Source organism: Setaria viridis, chromosome 4 (assembly GCF_005286985.2).
Source record: "Setaria viridis chromosome 4, Setaria_viridis_v4.0, whole genome shotgun sequence".
Lineage (NCBI taxonomy): Eukaryota > Viridiplantae > Streptophyta > Magnoliopsida > Poales > Poaceae > Setaria > Setaria viridis.
In genome coordinates, this window is record NC_048266.2 from 24,928,560 (window position 1) to 24,950,609 (window position 22,050).

Below are 22,050 nucleotides of genomic sequence, written 5' to 3' on the forward strand. Positions count from 1 at the left end.
ATCTAAACATTGATGTGACACTTGCTTAAAAATAAGTAAAGGGAACCAAACACCCCCTCAATATGACCCAATCTGAAGCAAGAAGTGCAACGCACCGGGCGGAAACAGGAAGCTCTGGAATGGGCCGTAGACAAACATCTAGAGCAGAAAACCCAGCCTGATGAAAGCTCTGCCGTAACTTGGCGCGTGGGAGCCACGGACTCTCCAATAACTCCTGATGAAATGCTGCTAGAATTATAGCCCAAATTAAGAGACAAATCAAGACCGATGACTGGCAAATTTAAATCAGTCAACATAGAACGCTCCGTGTTCTTAGCACTGTTCTTGACTGGTACCCAAGCTTTGTGGATTTGAGATGACTTGGACGTGAGATCATGCTGATAATTTAAATGGTTAAACACAGAAGATGATTTCCTGGGTTCCAAAACCACTCGCGAATGATTAACTAGAACTGCATTGGCCCCAGTTAGAGGTCGTGCCAAAGATGGATAGAGTCCCGAAGACTTTCCATGATTTGATTTCCTTGCCCCAACTATCTGCCAGGGAAAGTGAATACCTTGAGCCTTCTCAAGAGCTTGTTTAGCAAGAACCAGACCACAATCATTACAAAGCTAAAAAACCACTTGAAAGCCCTCAGATTGAAAAAAACTCTTTTGGTAAATGAACAAGCCCACTGATTTAGAAGAAACTCTAAACTTGTAAATCCAATCTTGAACTTCCAAAGGACAAAAGTGAGCAGCATAACCCCCAAGAGCTGATTGAAGCAGGAACCCCACTGAAGCTTCTGTCAATCTGAATTTGGACCGGGGAAAAGCAGCAAGAAGCCAGAACCCTGAATCTTCAGCTGAAGAGACCTTTGATCCAAAGATGGAACGTACCTTTGCCGCAAAGTCCAGGCCAGGACAAAGATCCACATTGAAATCCATGTCCACCCTTAAATCAGATCGCCGGGAAAGACCAAGACCAGGGGGGCCGAAAGCTGAAGAAGGGGCAAGAGGTCAAGGAGGAAGTGGACGCCAGGGTCAAGATAATCACCGGCGGGAGGGGATAGGAGACTAGAAACGGAGGTGGACGCCGGGATCGGGTGATCATCGGCGGTGGAGGGACCCGAAGGTCACCGGCGAGGGATGCCCACAGGCGCCAAAGCCCAACCTCATGTTGAGGGCTGGTGGGCGTTTTCTTAGGATGATGCAATTTTGAAGTATGACTTGGGCAACCATTGCTTCATGCTCTACAATTATTTCAAAAGACATCCTGGGCACCGCCAGACACCGAAGCGAGGTTATTGATCTCCTTGCCTTGGACATTCAGCCGGCTAATCTTGAGCATCTGGAGGCGCCTTTCTCCGAGGAAGAAGTATGGAACACTATCAAATCACTCCCCAGTGTGAAATCGCCAGGGCCGGATGGGTTCACCGCTGAATTCTATAAGTCAGCGTGGCCGGTGATCAAGATGGATATCTTGGCAGTCTTCAACGCCATCTACAGAGGTAGTGGTGGACAGCTGCACCAGTTGAACGGAGCTCTCATCACGTTGCAGCCCAAAGTACAGGAGCCCAGGACGCCGGGCGACTACAGACCAGTCAGTCTCATTCATAGCTTCACCAAGCTCGTTGCAAAGCTCCAAGCCAACCGCCTTGCTCCTGAACTCGATCATCTCATCGATGTTAATCAAAGTGCCTTCATCAAGAAGCGCTAAATACATGACAATTTCAAATTTGTGGAACAGGTGGCCAAAACTCTGCACCGCAAGAAGAAGGCTTCGCTTCTGCTCAAGCTCGATATATCCAAGGCCTTCGATACAGTCTGCTGGCCCTTCTTGCTTCAGGTGCTGCAGGCCATGGGCTTTGGAGTCAAATAGCGTGACTGGATAGCATCCTTGATCTCCATGGCATCAACGAGAGTGCTTTTGAACGGAGCTCCAGGATGTCTCATTCACAATGCGAGGGGTTTAAAGCAGGGCGACCCATTATCCCCGATGTTGTTCATACTCCTTATGGAAGTTTTGCACCGCCTGATCAGGAAAGCGGTTCAAGATGGAGTGCTAACAGCGCCTGCGAACCCAGCCATTCATCACCAGTGCTCCATCTATGCCAACGATGTTATGCTGTTTGCAGCTCCACACGTTCAGGATATCATAACAATCAGAGAGGTGTTGCAGTTCTTTGGAATGCCTCGGGGCTCCACACAAATCTGCAGAAAAGTCTGATCGCACCAATAGCTTGCACAGAAGAACAGGTCAACCGGATCAGGAACATCCTGCCAGCACGGGTAGCTAAATTTCCTATCTAGTACTTGGGGCTGCCTTTGACGGTTGGACGTCTGAAGAAAGCTCATCTGCAGCCATTGGTTGACAAAGTATCTGCCAGCATTCCAACTTGGAAAGCACCTCTGATGAACAAAGCCGGCAGACTGACAACAGTTAAAGTGGTCATGAGCTCGATCTGCATTTATACATTGATTTCTCTAAAAATTCCAGATTGGGTATTCCAAGAGATAGACAAACGACGCCGAGGCTTGCTTTGGACAGGAAAAGAGAAAGCCCATGGTGGACAGTGTCTGGTTGCTTGGAATACAGCTTGCAGACCAATTGAATTTGGAGGGCTTGGTATTACTGATCTCCGCATTGCCTCTTTCGCTCTAAGAATGAGATGGCTATGGCCGCAACGGATTGATTCCAATAAGCCATGGAAACACCTGCAAATGGATTTTGGACATGATTCAGTTCTCCAACAGATGTTTCAGGTGTCCATTGATGTACAGTTGGGAGATGGGAACCTGGCGCTATTTTGGACAGACAGATGGTATGGGCAGTCATCTCCATGTATCATTGGCCCAGAACTTTGCAAGCTAATCAGGCCGAGAATCAGAAAGAAGAGAACAGGGCAGAAGCGCTCCAGCAAAAACAGTGGATCCGTGACATTGTCGGACGGGTAAGAGTAACCGCCGTTTCTCAGTATGTTGACCTTTGGCATGCGGTGGAAGGGATTCAATTGAATACAGGAGTAGAGGACATTGTCTCTTGGAGATGGGACTTGTCAGGCAACTACTCCGCTAGATCGGCTTATAGAGTATTCTTCCAAGGCGCAACAAAATTTGCGGCAGCAAAGCCCATCTGGAGAGCGTGGGCACCACTGAAGGTTAAGTTCTTCATGTGGCTGGCGATCAAGGATCGCTTATGGACAGCGGAAAGGAGACACCGACGTGGGTTGCAAGATCAGATGGCCTGTGCGCTGCGCGAACAAGAGATAGAGACTGCTGATCATATCTTCGCAAAATGTTCATACACACAGCAGGTTTGGCAAGACATTAGCAGCCTTCTGAACATTCAGAATCAAGCCCCAAACCAGGAGGCACTTCTGATTGACTGGTGGCTTCAGAAGCGAAGGGGAATGAACAGCCTGAAGAGGAGAGGATTGGATTCTGCATTCATGCTAATCTCATGGAAAATTTGGAAGGAACGCAATGACAGGGTGTTTGATAGATCGCCTGCGAAAATTCCTGGATGACTGGTTCGCGAAATTTCAGAAGAAGCTCAGCTATGGTGCAGTGCCGGTGCCAAACATCTTTCTATCTTAGGTTGGCCGGCGGCAGTAGGAGTAGTTCGCGAAATTTCAGAAGAAGCTCAGCTATGGTGCAGTGCTGGTGCCAAACATCTTTCTATCTTAGGTTGGCCGACGGCAGTAGGAATGCTAGGACAGAGATAGCTCCTGATTTGCTTCTTATCATGTTAATTCGGTTGTTTCTGTTCTTGTATAATTGCTGAAAAGTGACAAACCGTGTGCGTGTGACCGGTAGGCCCGCGTTGTAACGTTAAACTTTTTTCCTTCTTAATACAAAGATACGCAGCTCTTCTACGTATTCTCGAAAAAAAAAGAATGGTTTCTTCTCGGAGTGCTTTCAGCCGACTAGAGGCATCCGACAAGGTGATCCTTTATCCCCATATTTGTCCTTGCTTTGCACTGAGGGTTTCTCGTCCCTGCTCAAATATACAGGGCCATAATATCTGCCTCGGGGTATACGTGTTGGCATTCATGCTCCATGGATCTCCCACCTCATGTTTGCTGATGATTGTCTCTTGTTTACTCAAGCCAATGAACGAGGGGCAACTAGATTAATGGAGATTTTGGAGAAATACCAACGAGGTAGTGGCCAGCTGGTAAATGTCAACAAGTCAGCAGGTTTCTTCGGTGCAAACTGCTCGGACAGTGACAAGGAGGATGTAAAGAGAATTATTGGAGTTGCTAATGAGGGATTGGGTGAGAAATACCTTGGCCTTCCTACAGCTGTGGGTAGGAGTACTAAAGGTGTGTTTGAGCACATGCCGAGTAAGACTAGGAGTCTGATGGGAGGCTGGTGTGAGAAGAAACTTAGCTCAGCCGCCCGGGAGGTTCTGATCATGTCCAAGGTATAAGCAATTCCGACGTATCCAATGAGCTGCTTCCTGTTGTCACTGGATACTTGCAAGAAAATGATGAGTGCTATCACTAATTATTGGTGGAGCAGCAACATTGATCGAAGGAGTATACATTGGAAAAAATGGACTGACCTGACAAAGCCAAATTGTGACGGTTGAATGGGATTCAGAGACCTCAAACTTTTTAACACTGCTATGCTAGGTAAACAAGGTTGGAGGTTGATGGTCAAGCCTGAATCTCAATGTGCGCAGGTACTCGAAGGGAAATATTTTCCACAGAGTGATTTCCTCTCAGCGAACAAAAAGAATAATTCGTCGCATACGTGGCGGGCAATTCTAGCTGGCAGGGAAGTTCTAAACTTGGGCCTCATCAAAAGAATTGGCAATGGGGCAAGTACAAATATTTGGGATGACTGATGGATTCCTGAAGGTTGTGGAATGAAACCTCTCTGCCCCAAAGCGACTGCAACGGCTACTCGAGTGGAGGAGTTGATTGATCATGATCGGAGATGCTGGGACACGAGCGCCCTTGAATCTAATTTAATTGCTTCTGATGCAGCAGCTGTGGCCAGGATTCCTTTGGGAGCTGTTACTGAAGATACTTGGGCGTGGTCAGCTGAACGCCATGGCTTCTGTTCGGTTAATTCTGCATATTGGCTGCTGTCAAATAGAGAGCGACAGAAGCGTGATTGTGCGGCTGGCAGTGCACCGTTATCTGATCATGGCAGCAGCACAGTGGAAGAGGTTTTGGAAGTTGAAAGTCCCTCCCAAGGTATAAGTATTTTGGTGGGATATTTTTTTATTTTTAACCTATTTTTAAATATAATTTTAAAAATAACCTCAGCAAAAGTTTATTTGCGGTGGGTGACCCTTTTACCCGTGCCAGACCACATGCACTGGCGCGGCGGATCCCTGCCACGCTAGCGTGGTGCGGCATCGGGTTAGGTGGCACTGACGTGGGCAGACGCTCGCCGCACCAGCCCACCTAGCGCGGCAGCGCCCCTCCTCCACACGCGCGCCGGCTCCTTCCTTCCTCCCTCCCTCCTTTCTTCTCTAGAACACCCGCACTCGAGCTTGTGCACGCCGCTGGCTGCTGTCCCACCCCCAAATCCACCCAAAATCCGGCGATTTGGCTTGGGGCAAAAGAGTGAGAATTGGTCAACGCTTTGTGTGGAAGGTATCCCCTACTTTTTTCCGTGTTTTACTGTTGCATTTGGTAGATCGGAGGATGTTTAGATGACATAGGGTTAGGTAGATGATTTCAATTTTGAATGAAATGCAATGTTGTTATGTGTTAGATGATGCGTAGTTCAGACGTAATAGAGTCTCTGCCCGCGATATTGACGTGTAGAACTTGTTGAATGCTTCGATTTAGGTATATATTCATCCAATTGTGTAGTGTACATGACATGTGTAGTTTTTTTTGCAATATGTCCAATTATTATGTCCAATATGTTTAGTTTATAATATATTTTATATGGTGAAGTGTTTGTATTTTGCAGATGGATTGTTTAATTTGTATGTTTGATGGTGGGATTGTATAAGTTGGTATGCAATTGTGTAGTGTACATGGCATGGTGTACATGATTTTTTTTTGCAATATGTTCAATTAATTTGTCTCATATTTTTATTTCTTAATATAGTTGCTATAGTTGATATGGTTAAATGTTTGTATTTTGTAGATGGAGTGTTTGTATTTTGTCGAATTGATGTATATAGTTCGTATGGTGAAGTAGATGGATTACGTGTTTAAAGTTTATTTGTGTATTAATTTACTAGCACTTGATGTATATGTGAGATGATGTCGTCCGGTTGTGAATACAAGCGGTATAGGTGGTATGTGCGTTACGTGGGCGAGTCCAATGCTGGTGCTCCCGTACCTCCTGCCCTTCCAATACCTCTTTGTAGATGTGGCGTGCAAGCAGAGGTGAAACAATCAAGGCATCCAAAGACAACCGAAAGAGCCTTCTATATGTGCAAGTGGACTTTTGATCCAATGCCTGACGCGCCTTGTGATTTCTTTCAGTGGATAGATGGACCCGACAAATATGATCCTAGGATCGCATATTCCTATTCCATAGCACAGAGCTTAAACCATACCATCAGTTTAGGCGTTGGGTTCCTCCTCCACCAAACCCACCTAGAATGACCGAGGAGGAGAAGCAGGAGGCTGCTTGTAGGCGTGTGAGGGATGCTCCCCTATGCAACTGTGGAGTCCCTGCTAAGCTTATGCGTCCTAACTTAGGGGTTCCACCTAAGTTCACTCCATTCTTTCGATGCTCGCTAAAGACTCATATAAGTTTATTATGAGAATGTTAGTATGACTTGTATCTAGTAGTGATAGTTTTATTGATTTATGATCACTTTTAATCTTGTCACCGGTTTTATGCAAGATGGGTGGCCGTTGTGTGATTTCAATGAGTATATCTATGGTCCAAAGGTGATGTGGCCAATGGAGGAGCAAGTGCGGGAGTCCGAGAGTGGAAAAGCACCATGGCCATGGGTGTCCTCTCCTAGTTGTAGATGCAAGTGTGGTATATTGGTAACAAAAGGTGTGGTGCCTTCTGAGCTTGGATATGGTTTGTTTTGTGGCAATGCACATAGCGACTACTGGGTGAGTAACTACTCATCTCTTTTGTGTTATTGAGGTTGGATCGAATATGAAAATCTTGTTGTAGGAGGGAAGGACATGTGATTGGGAAGATTTTTCTAGTCGTTGTGATTTATTGTTAAAGTTGGGTAGTACATAGGAACCATGGAAGTCAAGAAAAAAACAAGAACTGATAGAAAAGATTAGGAAGGAGTATGATATGCCTATACCTGATGGCGACTTGCTTTGGGGGAAAATATACCAAGATATGGTTCATGAGACTGGAGTGGAGCCTGAAGGACTTTATGCGAGGGAAACTATTATTAAGTATTGGAGACAGAACAGAACCAAGTATCCACGACCTCTAACTGAAGACGAGAAGAGAGAAAATAGGAGGAAGTTGCAAGAGGAGAGGGAGTTGGAGAAACAAAGGTTGAGGGAAGAGAGAGATTGCTTAGGTTTTGTGGTTGATCCGAATGCGAAATACCCTAAGGGTTCATGAGAAAAATATTTGCAGCAGGTTAGAGCAAGGAAGACAAGGATTGATATGGAAGAGTTATAAGAAAAAGTGGAAGAGGCACAAATGGAGACGATGAAGGCTCTTGTTGTTGATTTACCTGTTGGTAAGGTTAATGTGGATAAGAAAGGGAAGGGAGTTGTTATTGCCGGGGATGATGATGATGATGAGTTGCTATGTGAAGGTGACTTGGACTAGAAGAACGTGTTGATTTAGTTGGATCATGTTTCTCTTTAGTTGTCAAAACTATGTTCAATTATGAGACAAGTATGTTTATGTTTATTGTGAGAACTACGATTATTTGTGAACAACTATTTCGTTTGTGAGAGAACTACATTTATTGTGATAATTATGATTATTTGTTGACAAAACATGTAATATGTTATTTGCATTGAGTGTCCATGCGTGGTTGCGGTCAATATTTGCATTTTGATAGTATGTTACTTGCATATACTATTACAAGGGCTATTTCATTCCATACAAGGGCTATTTCACGGTCAATGAAGAGGTATTCACTCTTAGATTAGTCTCCTATAAACTTTAAACTCTCCTATAAACTCTTTGCCTAATAGCCCAGGCACAACGACGCAATTATCATGGACGCGCTCTACCACTGGGTGTCCGATCCTTACGGACTAACTGGAAAAGTACATTGTGATCGCAATTATTGCTGGAATAAATTCTTATTTAATTTGATACATTGTGATCGCTAACATTGATGAATTAAGAGAAACGGAAAGGGAGACCCTCAGTAAACAAAAGTCTACATAATTTCTTTCTTCTCCTTCATATTAACCTTTTCAATTTTTGCCAATAAATGATGAGCCCTACTCCACCAAATACGGATACGCTAGTAAATATGTTCCTCATGTAAACATATTTTATTATTTAGGGGGAATTACACTGTAAAAATACGATAGGTTCGATCCATGGTCATTGGGGTTCTGAAACTTTTTTCAAATCCAAAAGTTCAATATCTTCCACAAATTAGTGAATTAGGAGTGTTTTATTGTTTTTCTTCTTTAACCATAAATCAAAAAAAAATTCTTGCTTAGTAGTGAATTGGGAATAAGAAGAAAAAGAGGGGGCTCGTGCTTCTCTTGTTAAGGTAAGAACAAATGATCTGATTCGTGATTTCCTAAGCTGTGTGTGCAGCTGCCACACCAGACACGGTGGCGCGGCAGGACTATGCTGCCGCGCCAACTACACACAAGTTTTAGTAGGTTTTGGTGGGTGGAGGGGGCTCCCGCGCCACTCCGGCTAGCGCAGCAGTGTTGTTGCACCAAACTGCTGGCGCGGCAGGAGTTAGCTGCCACTTTCGATCCATGATCATTGGGGGTTCTGAAACTTTTTTCAAATCCAAAAGTTCAATATCTTCCACAAATTAGTGAATTAGGAGGGTTTTCTTGTTTTTCTTCTTTAACCATAAATAAAAAAAAGTTCTTGCTTAGTAGTGAATTGGGAATAAGAAGGAAAAGAGGGGGCTCGTGCTTCTCTTGTTAAGGTAAGAACAAATGATCTGATTCGTGATTTCCTAAGCTGTGTGTGTAGCTGCCACGCCAGACACGGTGGCGCGGCAGGACTATGCTGCCGCGCCAACTGCACACAAGTTTTAGTAGGTTTTGGTGGGTGGAGGGGGCTGCCGCGCCACTCCGGCTAGCGCAGTAGTGTTGTTGCACCAAATTGCTAGCGCGGCAGGAGTTAGCTGCCACTTTCGATCCATGGTCATTGGGGGTTCTGAAAATTTTTTCAAATCCAAAAGTTCAATATCTTCCACAAATTAGTGAATTAGGAGGGTTTTCTTGTTTTTCTTCTTTAACCATAAATCAAAAAAAATTCTTGCTTAGTAGTGAATTGGGAATAAGAAGGAAAAGAGGGGGCTCGTGCTTCTGTTGTTAAGGTAAGAACAAATGATCTGATTCGTAATTTCCTAAGCTGTGTGTAGCTGCCATGCTAGACACGGTGGTGCGGCAGGACTATGCTGCCGCGCCAACTGCACACAAGTTTTAGTAGGTTTTGGTGGGTGGAGGGGGCTGCCGCGCCACTCCGGCTAGCGCAGCAGTGTTGTTTCACCAAACTGCTGGCGCGACAGGAGTTAGCTGCCACATCAACTGCATACAGTATATTTTTGGCGGGTGGAGGGGGCTGCCGCGCCACAGCAGCGTTGTCGCGCCAAATTGGCTAGCACGACAGGAGTTAGCTGCTGCGCCAGACCGGCTGGTGCGGTAGGAGTTAGCTGCCGAGCCAAGTGTAATCCACTTTCATTAGGTTTGTGCAATCTAGCTGATGAAACTAAAATAAACTTTTTGTTGTGTTTTTTTTACGCAGATATAGATGATGTAATTGTTTGATTCATCAAATTGTTCCCTCTCTCTCCTAGGTTGCGTTAGCGACCAGTACCAACATTTATGAAAAAGACCACGAAGCATAAGTATGTCACGAAGCAAACATAAACCATTATATGGACAGAAATGAAACTAAAATCCAGCTTAGTCTTTTACACACGTGATAGTTCCAACAGTCTTGTACACATAGATAGCACGAATTGCAACATAGTCCTGCAGTATTGTACACCTAGTGCAACACACTTGAGACATGCAAATTTCATTATCGTGGCCGTTGCTGAATCAGAAGGCTAAAAGGATCTATTGGGCGACGCTCCCTCCTTGGATGCGTGGGCAGCACATTGGTGCTGCCAACGTCGGTGTGGTTCCGGGAACGACACTGGCGGGGCATCCGGGTACGAGATGCGGGTTCCTACGAAAAAATTGAGCAGAAAGCATGACGGTGTATGACACTTTTGGGAATTGAACTTAATAATCTAGAGTAGAATTTGGGGAAACTAGTAAATGTACCTGGCTGGACTCTCCCTGCGTTTGAGTCACAGGTGGAGCATCGATCATGCCAGACATCTCCAGTTCCTCACCATATGTAGGGTCGTCATCCTCGGATTGGTTACCTTCAGAGTCCTCGCTTGCTTGAGGGGATGCAGGTGCCTTACCTCGTGACCTCCTACAAGGACCTGCAACAGTGGATGGTGATGTAGTCCTTGGGGGAGTCGCCAATGGAGTCCGCCGTGATCCTGAAGAAGTACCTTGGCCATTGCCCCCGTGGTGCACATTTGTGGACGACATACAGTTAATCCTCATGGCCATTCGCCTGCACCTTTTCTGAACCCTCTGCAACATGTAAGCAACATATATTCACCACTATGATATTGAGAGGGTTATGAACATAGTACGGGCATCAGTGCAAACTAGGTTGGGCTTGTACCTCTGCGAATTGACGAAGCACACCATCACTGGATCCGATTGCGTGCTCCATGACCACGCCCGCCTCGTTTGCAAGCCTTGCAAGCTGCTGTCCCTGTACCCATAGTTTCGATCCCATGAATTATCAATGTTACGATACTATGATTACATTCCTTCGGTATGGATTTGGACAAACTGAAATCTTACCATGTAGTCATGGAGAGGTGCACACTCAGGCTGTGTCCCATAGCGTGTCACTGTGTCGTACACGTCAGCTATGTCATCGGACAAGTCGGACGGTGCATCCTCAATGGGCACATTACTCCAAGATGGCTTCACTTTAGTTCTCGTGGAAGCATAGTACCATTGTATGTACTCATTGTTTGGTCCTGCTCGCCAGTACGACCCACCTTCAGGATCGCATCTTTGCCTATTCTCCCACTGGATGAGGTACTGAGCATGCTTCACCCTCCAATCATTCTCCTTGTACCTCTTCCTACGCTCGATCCTACATCATAAATTAGTGAAGTTATTAGTATAACATGTTACAAACATGTACTGAAGAACCTCTAGTGGGTAATGATTCCTGCATACCTGTGCAGTTGCTGCGAAGTTGATAATTCCAAAGGAGGGCACGGTTGGATCCTCCTAAACTGCCACATCACCCTATGCGGCATGTGGAACTCTACGACATAGTACAAGATCATTGGAGTTGTGCACCTCCACAACTCTCTGTCTCTATAGCACATTGGTGAAAATACAATCTAGCTCAGCTGCTGACGATCGTACGATTTCCATTCAACCTTCAAAAATTGGTACACAATGGTTATTTCATAGGTCATTATATGGAATAGAGCTTAAAAAACTTTGGTGACCAAATTACCTGGTGCTGCGTGACAATATCCAACTCATTTGTGTAAGCCTTGTAGCGCCTGTCTGGATTGTCACGAACGGGCTGCACATGCTTCCACACATGATAGAATGTGGGATGAGCATTGTTTCGATGCCATTGCTGGAATTTCAAGTAAATCCAATTGTTAGCATGGTACAGAAGTTTTGAGAACTGCAAAGCGGAAAAGGGAAGTCGCCATTGTGACTTACATCGACGCGAAGATGGCAAGGTTGACCCATGGGCATTCGCTCCCAAATCCAGATTTGAAGCATATAGGTGCACCCTCCAATATTTGAATCCCTCGCAGTGCACCTACAAGCCTCACATAGCTGCCTATACAACCAGGTGAAAACCGCTGAGCCCCAACTGTACAGGGCTATGTTGTCCCAATCCTGACCCAAAATTGGCAGAACCATCCAAGGCACCGTGTTCCCAGCTGCATCAGGAAGGAGGAATGTGCTGACAAAGTGCCATAGCCAAACATGAGTGTATCTCTGCACAACCTCATCATTTGCTCCCTGCGAGCAAACGTTGAAGTGATCCCTCAACCATGCGGAGCTCACACCGGAGGTCTTCTTAGAGTTGTCTCCGTCCTCTGGCTCTGGCGGCCTAATCCCAATATGCATTGCTACCATGTCACGCCAATTCTCGTTCTGTATGATTCCTGTCATTGGATGCCCCTCTAGTGAAAGACCGAGTATCATAGCAATGTCTTGCATCCTTCTCAATCCTATGGCCTTCATCCAACATTGCACGTGCCTTTTGCCATCAGTCCACAAAGTAGGCATTGCATTTTTCGAATGAGTATTCAATAATTCTAGAGATGGGCCTACTTCGGATGCCATTAAAAACAGCGTTTAGTGATTCTGAGTAGTTCGTGGTCATAATACCCCAACGCATCCCTCCCTCATCAAAAGACTGTGCCCATTTATCCTTATCCTCCATTTCACCCTTCAACCATTCTTTTGCGTCATCGTTCAAGTCCTTCACTAGATCTTCTAACTTCGTACTAAATTCTGTCTCCGTATGTACCTTGCATAAAGCCTTCAATTTTCCAATCACGCAATCGGTCTTCTACCGACGCGACATGTTGGCAGCAAAGTGCCTCGTGCACCACCTATGCACAAGCGGTGGAAAACCATCCATGTGGTCCTTCGCACAATTTAGGAGCCAATGGTGCCTATCCGATATCATACACACTTGCCGTGAAGGTTGAAGTACATGTCGCCGAACCAGTTTCATAAACCATTACCAACTCTCATTGTTCTCACTCTCGGTCAAGGCAAAAGCAAGAGGCACAAGCTGCTGTTCTGGATCTACACCAACTGCCACAATAGTGTACCCTTATACTTTCCAGTCAAGAATGTACCGTCCACAAGTATCATAGGACGACAATGTTGAAATGCCTCACTACATTGAAGGAAGCACCAAAATAACCTTTGGAGCATGTGCTTCAAAACTCCATTGTCAGGATGCATCATGCCACATGAGTCAATGATCCATTTACCCCGGGATTGTAGTAGGCCATAGCTGTGAGTACCCTAGGAACCATGCCATACGACTCCTTCCAGTCCCCCCAAAGCAGGGCAACGGCGTGTTGCTTCACCCACCAAGCCTTTGAATACTTGAAACGGTATCCACTAAAGGCGAAGATGGACTCCATGAGGGACGGCACCGATGTCTCGATGTATTTACGGATAATGCCTAGGATATGCTGCCCAAGGTACTTTGCTATGCATTGGACGTGGACTTGCTTCGACTGTGAAGAACGATAAGTATACGATTGCACAACATTTGAAATCCTCCATTGTCCGGGGCTTGATATTAGCCGAGACCATACACGCCAATGGCATCCTTGCTTGCACATCACATTGTACCTTAAGTTCTTGTCGGAGTGAACTACGCTAAAAGGTCAATGTAACCTCACTGCGTATTCAGCCAAGAAAAACTTCAGCTCCTCAAGACTTTTGAACTTCATTCCCTTCTTAATCACTGAACTCTCACTAAAGGGTATCCCTTCGGAATTCACCATACTAGATTCACATATGGCTTTGTGGACCATACTGATGTCCTTATCATTGGGAACGGATGGCAGTTTGGCATCACGTTCTTTCAACAACCACAACTCATTCTAGGTGTAAGAAAAACATTCGTCCATATGACCAATACCCTCTACATCATGCACAGTTGCGTTGTCGAACTGTGTCCATCCTGTTCATATTCTAACTCCTTGTCCTCATTTTCATACCCACCACTCTGAGATGGTGACTCCTCCTCTGCCTCGACACCTACTACCCCATCTTCCTCGAATTCACTATCTTCGGAACCCATAGACACATCATCATCATCTATATTTGCTTCATCCCTCTCAAAAGTGTTATTGGGAAAATCATCATTGGCAATGGCCAAGTCAAAAGTAGATTCTGTTTCACCTAACACGTGTTGCAAAATTTCTGACTCCTGGGTACCATTACGATTCACTACCACCACTTCCTCTCTCAAGACAACATTTGGGCCAGGCATACAAACAATTTCAACTATAACCTCCAAACATGCAACATTTGCTTCATGAACTACATCCTTATAATGCTACCAATTTGAACCGGATGCCAAGTTTATGAGAACATAATGAGCTCTAGCTTTCCCACAATCAAAACGACCTCTCAAACTCATCTCATCCACTCTACATCCATACTTCCTCACTGCATGGTCAAATAAATCAGTAAAACTTGGAGGACCCTCGAAGAATTCAACTGACTCATTCATATTCTCTAACTCCCCATTTTGTTTCACAATACCACCATAAAAAAATCGAACTAAACGATCCATCTACAAAAATACAAATATTTCACCATGTCATGTACACTACACATTACACATATTCGACATATCAACTGGACACATTCCACATATTGGATATATTGCAAACAAAAAAAACTACACATGTCATGTACACTACACAATTGGATGAATATATACCTAAATCGAAGCATTCAACAAGTTCTACACGTCAATATCGCGGGCAGAGTCTCTATTGCATTTGAACTACGCATCATCTAACACATAACAACATTGCATTTCATTCAAAATTGAAATCATCAACCTAACCCTAGGTCACCTAAACATCCTCTGATCTACCAAATGCAATGGTAAAATATGGGAAAAAGTAGGGGGATACCTTCCACACGACGTAGGGATCAATTTCCTCAACTTTCCCCAAGCCAAATTGCCAAATTTTGGGTGGATTTGGGGGTGGGGCGGCGGCCGGCGGCGTGCAAAAGCTCAGGTGCAGGTGTTCTGAAGGAAGAAGAAAGGAGGGAGGAAGGAAGGAAGGAGCCAACGCGCATGTGTAGGAGGGGCGCTGCCCCGCCAGGCTGGCTGGCGCGGCAAGCGCCTGCCCACGTCAGCGCTTACCTGGCCCAGCGCCGCACCAGTGCATGTGGCACGGCAGCAGCTTCCTAAGCTGTGTTGGCATGGGCAAAAATAGGTTAAAAATAAAAAAAATGTCTTTTGGTGGAGAGTCTTGCATAACTCCCTTCCAACGCAGGCGAGCGAATCTACACCGAAGACATATGATCGACTGGGCACTTGTGAGGTGGGTGGCAACCAGAATGAAATGGCATTCCATTGAAATCTAGACCTTAGACTTCTGCGTTGCACAACACGGAGGATCTGGGAGATCTACTTTGCAGGCTCTAAATCGGCTCGTGAGTAGTGCAAGACATGCCAGTTAACAAGGGAAACGTAAAATTCATTAGCCGATCGGCAGCAAAGCCTCTTGAGCTCATGGGTAGACGTTCTTAGAATAAACAGCACAACAGATAGATATTTAATGTAAGCATGCGGTGTAAATAAATAAAACATTAATGGCATGTGCCATCAGCTTTGTCAGCCGATGAGTTAAGATAAAGCATTGTAACGCAACATCCATAAAAGGAGTTCTTGTTAACCACACGTTTATCAGACAAGCTAACAGATCTAGCCAATGTCTTGATAAGTGTATTGAACTCAGACAAGGTAACACGAATGAGAGGGTATTGGCATCAATCTACTAACTTAAAAGATTAGAACATAGCAACAAGAACCAGCTGATGCTAACTGTATGCAAGCCAGATACATTAATAGATCTTAATTAATATCTTGATAAGTGTATTGAACTTAGAAAAGGCAACATGGGTGAGAGGGCATTAACCTTAATATGTCAATATAAAGACTAGAGCATAATCACCAAAGACCTCTTGCCTACCACTTACAAGCCTATTAAGGTAACAAAGTCTAATCAATGTCATGACCATGTAATTGAACTTAGACAATGTAACACGGTGAGAGGGCATTAACTTTGACTCGTTAATCTTAACAGACAGGCTCGCGGCAGCAAGGCCTCACATGCTCCCCTATCGGCTTAATGACGTCATCATGCTTCCGTAAGATACAGATAAGACCCGACCGAAGCATCGGCTATCAACAGTACCACGCTGATGTTAGAGACCTGGTGGTTAGCAATATGAGGGGTGGGGGTAAAGACCTATCGAACCTAGCATATATAAAGCAGTAAAAGCATGCAGAGTCTACCAGCCGATACGATCTGATAATTGTGAACGTTTAAATAAGGCAAGGGAGTCGATGAACACAACCTAACCAGATTTAAGCCATTCGATAACTGTGAGCAATGTCGAAGATAAGCAGAATATTGGACAAAGCCTAGAAAATTCTACTTGCAATCTAAGAATACTCGATAACTAGCCACACAACAATATAAAAATATAAGACTTAACTTAGAAAGTTCTGATAGAGGTCGTAATGACCGGGTGACAGTACTTACAAGCTCACCTGAGATCAAAGCCGATGCAGCCCGCACGCTAGAAGGAACTCATCGAAAGACTACATTACTCCTACTCCTAAGGGTTGGCGACATGACGCCAAAAGATTGTATTGATTGATCAAGAGATTATTCTAGGGGTACATATTTATACCCTAAACTAATGACTCCTAGTCAGCTCCGATAATGACTCGTACAAAACTTGCCTTACAATAAATATATAAATAAAAGGAAATATTAAGATACATGAACTCTAATTCCCTTTATGTAGAATCCCTCTCGATGAAGCTTCTCTCTTTGTATCGCTATTAGGTTCTTGTTTCCCTTTCCTTTCATACGTGAGCTATTAACACACAACCTTGCTTCCTCCGTATGAACATGAACGTGCAACACTTAGACTCTATGGGAATCTCACAGGCTGGATATGTATGTTTCCTTTCCTTTTAAGAAAAGAATATTCCTTTCCTTATTCTAGGCTTTACAGGATTTTATCGGCCAAAATCCGGTGTCAACATATTCGATACACTGATTGAGTGTACACCAGCAGTATAAGGGATACTAGGCAGGTTAAGCTATCTCAGCTCCACCCTGCTACATGGATGGTCAATTTGGTTGATCCTAGTTTCTGCTCTGCGGAGAGGGCTGCTATTATCCTTTGTGGCATGTGATCGCTCTAGTGTTCGAGAAATGACCGACATCATGGCAAGAATTGAATTTATAATCTGCAAGATCCTGGACTGGATCATGGAAACCACTGAGTTTCTAGCATCGTTAGGGTGCGTAAAGCTCGAGATCGGTATGTAAAATGGCAACAGCCGCTGGAAGGCCATATCAAGTTAAATGTGGATGCCACCATTCTCTCTAAGGATTGCATGGGGAATATGGTGCCATTGCACGTGACAAAGAGGGACGTTTCGTAGCAGTTGCTGGAACCTAGCTACCAAGCATAGGTTCAATGCTATCAGTAGAAGCATAGGCATGCAAATTTGGGCTTCAGAAGTTGCAGTAATGGACCTCAGCGTAGGTGATTGTAGAGATGGATTTCAAGCAACTCGTTGATCTATGACGCTCCAGGCTTTTGCAGAGGTCGGAGATCATCACTGATATTCAATAGCTTAGGAACTATTTTTCTTCTTTTGATCTTGTGCATGTTAATTGCAAGGCAAACCTGGCGGCTCATTGTTGTGCCATGGAGGCCTTGACGGGTAGGTGTAGCGTCTTGTGGGAATCACATCACTCAGGTTTCTTGCAGCATGTTTTGCAAGAAGATTGTAACCCATTTGATTGAGTATTAGAGGAGAAGCTCTTGATCGAAAAAAAATTCCAAAACACCCTAGCATTCAGTTCAGCTACTTCGCCGGAATACCGTTCGCCGCCGTCTGCTGACGCCGTGATGGTTAAGGATGATGAGAAAAGTGTCGGATCAGCTTCAACAAGCACAGTGCCACCCTATTCTCCAAGGGCCACAACCTCGCTGAGGACTTCAGCGCCCACGTCGCCGTTGTCGCCTTCTCCCCCTCTAGTGAGCCCCACGCCTTCGGTGGACCCATCGTCGACTCCATCCTCTGTGCCTACCTACCCGGCCCCGCCGCCGCGCCGCCTTTAGCTTCTGCTTCCCCCGGCTGGCCCCGCGCCAAGATGGTGGAGGAGGCCGCGGCCCGCGTGGCCGGGATAAGGTGGCGGTTGGAGGACACTGAGGTGCTAGTTGCGTCGGAGTACGCGCTTCTAGCTGCCGCCACGAGGAAGATCAAGGCGGTTCAAGCGAGCATGGGGAAAAGGAACTGGTGGGAGGTGGATGTGGATGCCCTGGGGGAGGAGGAGCTGTCAGTGTTCATCAAAGCTCTTGAGATGCTCAGGACCGAGGTCCAAGGCCGCATCAACGTGATGGCATCGGTTTGGCAGCGGCTGCCGCAGTGCAAGTAGTGGTAGCATTTATCAGGTTAATGCTTACTTACTTCCCTAATGATGCTAGCGCTATCACTAAATTAGTTCTGCTAGCTACTAAATAGAACCATAGCTAGTTGCATATAAGATCAAGTTCAAGGAGAAGAGGTTAGTTGGTTGGTTACCCCTATTGCTGCCCAAATTGCAGTTTCATTTGGTGTCTACCTTAGTTAATGGAAGACCTGTTTTTGGTAATCCTTGCAGCTAAGTTGATTTGCCTGAAACTCTGAATGCGGTATTGTTGACGCTTTTTTGGGCCAACACACGAACGCACGCGACCGTGCGGCGCGCGGAGGGACCCGCTGCAACACCTTAGCGCAGGCCAGTCTGACCGGTTATAGGGACCGATCTGACCAGTTGTCGGGCAGGCCGACGGTAGACCTTCAATCTCTCGCCCGGGAAGGATCCCGTCGGGGCAAGCGCACGCAGGGTTCTCTAGGATCGTCACGCCACCTAGAGCGCCTTCAGATGTCATCGAGATGAAGGAAGAACAGCAAGATGGGGGTTCGAAAAGCTAAGGCAAAGAGAAAAAGTAAAACATGCAAAAATAGTAGATTGATATGTTTTTGTCGATTGGATCTCACTCAATCGGCCGTGGCCCTTCATATTTATAGGGAGGGGAGATCTTTCCCCTTAAGAAGTCGAAACCCTAACAAATCTCGTGCTAAAATACAACTCCAACTCGGTTTACACAGATCTGCCCGGGTGCAGATCTTGCAAAGGCCGTATCTTCCTCATCCGAACTCCAAATCGAACATTCTATATATGAATCTTGATCAACTCAACGAGCTCTATGCAAAGGTGAAGTCCAATTTGCATTTTGGGAACTTTTGCCAAACTGGTCTGACCGGTTGGGAGACCAGTCTAAACAGGTCTGACCAGATCTTCCCATACCTGCCACTTTTGGGCGTCAACACATGCCCCCCCTTTTTCTGGCAAAGCTTGCATGCCAGAAAATACTCTCCTGGTCCAGAAGTGCTTAAAGACGATGATGAACACAGCATGGGCTATATATTTTTTCTAAGGGCGATAATTGTCTCATCGGCCATAAACTTGTTCTTGATTCAAGAAACAACTTGCTTTGGCCTCCATACCTGCTTGGTGGCTGCTGGCATTGCCGGTATAGCCGTTACTTGCTGCTCCATTGATTCTTGCTTCCGCATCTGTTGTAACCTCCTTTTTTGAGTGTGAGATAAGCCAGAGGGACACCACCTCGGCTGTAGGTATCTTGAATCTTCCTTGCTATCTTTCTTACCACCTTTAGTAACAAAGGGTGCACTTTTAACCAGATTATTACTAGCAACAATCGGTCTTTGAAATGAACCACATTTTGAATATGCAGGAGAATATGAAGCAATACATGGTTGCATATAAAAACCCTTATGATCAGGAGGTGAATAATAGCAGGGGTATGGCCAAGACCATGGCGTAGTCGGCCAAAAAGATGTATGTGATGCAATAGCATGGTTTGCATGACATTCACAAGAACAAGACGATTTTTGATTTTGACCTTTATTATGCCGACTCCCTTGTTTCTGACTAGATGCTTCCTTCTCATATTTGGCCAACAGATCCTTGAAAGTCGGCTTTGCCTTATTCTTCAGATTTTGCTTGGCTCCAAATTTTCTGGGATGACCGGTCAGACCGGTTCCCTGACCGGTCAGACCGGTCTGTGCAGAACCGGTAGCCTTGTTTTTGCCTTGCCCCCCAAGCATAGAAGTCTTTGCTGTGACTTGAGGCACCTTTTTCTCATGCCTTTCTTCACCAATAATCACATTCTTCCCTTTAGCCTTTTCGGCTTGATCCGGCCGAATTAGCACTTTGAGATTTCTCAACTCAAGAGTATTCACCGGAAAACGATTTTGATCAACTTGCATTTCATGAAAAGTCAAACGACCTTCATTAATGGCCGATTGTATTTGCCGGCGAAACACGTTGCAATCATTAGTGGTATGTGAGAAAGTATTATGGAACTTGCAATATGCTTTCCTATTCAACTCTTCAAACAGAGGCATAGTATGAGAAATTTTCACATGCCCAAGTTTAAGCAATTCGTCAAAAATCCTATCGCACTTGGCTACATCAAAAGTAAATTTCATATCCTCTTGCCGATTCTTTCGGACCGGCTTGAGAGAAGCACAAGTACCAGGTTTACCCTTGTGGGGCAATACTAATTCAGTAGCTAGGATATCATTACTCTCATCATCCGAGGAATATATGATCTAACATATACATGTTGGAACGATCAGATTTGAGTCGACTATCTTTAGCTCGGCTTTCTTGAGCCATAGCTCTTTGTAAGACTTGGGTAATATTAGCAAATTCATGACCCTCCAATTTATCTCTAATATGGGATCGCAATCCATTAAAAGCTAATTCAGCAAGATCCCTCTCGGAGATAATAAGACTATAACAATGGTTTTTTACATCTCTGAACCTTCTGATATAATCAGTAGCAGGCTTATCAGGCTTTTGCTTAACCAATGTTAAATGACTCAATCTCAACTCATCATCTCCACTATAAAAGTGGTCATAAAATTTTTGTTCTAATTGCTCCCAAGTATGAATAGAATTAACAGGTAATGAAGCAAACCACGAAAAAACGGTTCCAATTAAAGATGAAGAAAATAACCGTACTTTTAATTCTTCTATAGAACCAGCTTCTCCTAAATGAGCAAGATATTGGCTAACATGCTCCCAAGTGGTTTTGCCATCATCCCCGCTAAACTTCACAAATTTAGGACAATGACAACTAGAAGGATAAGGAGCCGAATCAAAACTCAAAGGATACGGCTTTTGATAGGTACGGGTTTTATGCTTCACCTCTATTCCATAAACTTCCTTCATTTGCTTAGCAAGATTGGCATGAAACCTATCCAAAACTTCTTGAATAGTGGTTGGCGAAGGCAATTGTGGTGTAACATCATTCGATTGCAATACATTCTGATGTATAGGTGGACTATTAACATTCTGTTGCAAACGGCTATTGAATTGGGAATTAGGCATGGAACCATATGAACTACCCAACCCAAAAGGCACCACAGGTGGAGTGCTATAAGCTGTTACTGGATATGGATTTAAAACTCCAAGAATCTCACCAGATCGGCCAGAGACAGCCTGAACGGGAGGTAAAACAGCTATAGGCTCAGGAGATGACACATACGGGACCAAAGCACCCTGACCGGTCCGGTCAGACCGGTTAGACCATGCGGTCTGACCGGTTGATACTGACTAGATCGAGGTGGAGGTGATTGTCCCATAAAGTAGTTCAACGGCATGCCATACTGAGACCCCGTTATGGGTGTTGCCGATGTACTATTAGATGGGACCCCGTTATGGGTGTTGCCGATGTACTATTAGATGGGATCTGAGGTGGTACAGGATTATAAATAGATGCAACATCATTGCCCCCCTCCACACGTTTGCCATTAGACCTATCTACCATATCTTGCACACTTTTATTTATCGATAAGCGCAGATCGTCAATTATGGTAGTAAGGTCAGCCATGGTAACAAAAGGAGATGGCGGTGATGATGTGCTCACATTGGTTTGTACCTCAGGTGGCGGACTGCTAAAAGCGTTGTTGGAGGTAGAAGCAAAGTCGATTTCCTTGATCTTCT

General features: G+C 45.0%; 1 protein-coding gene across 1 annotated transcript; it reads left to right on the plus strand.

Annotated features, from left to right (window-relative positions):
* The first annotated feature begins 17,172 nt into the window (after positions 1-17,172).
* On the plus strand, positions 17,173-18,408 carry LOC117853552 (agamous-like MADS-box protein AGL61). Its single transcript, XM_034735877.1, has 2 exons — positions 17,173-17,261; positions 17,913-18,408. The coding sequence occupies exons 1-2, from the start codon at positions 17,173-17,175 to the stop codon at positions 18,406-18,408; spliced, it is 585 nt and encodes a 194-aa protein (XP_034591768.1).
* The last annotated feature ends 3,642 nt before the right edge of the window (positions 18,409-22,050 follow it).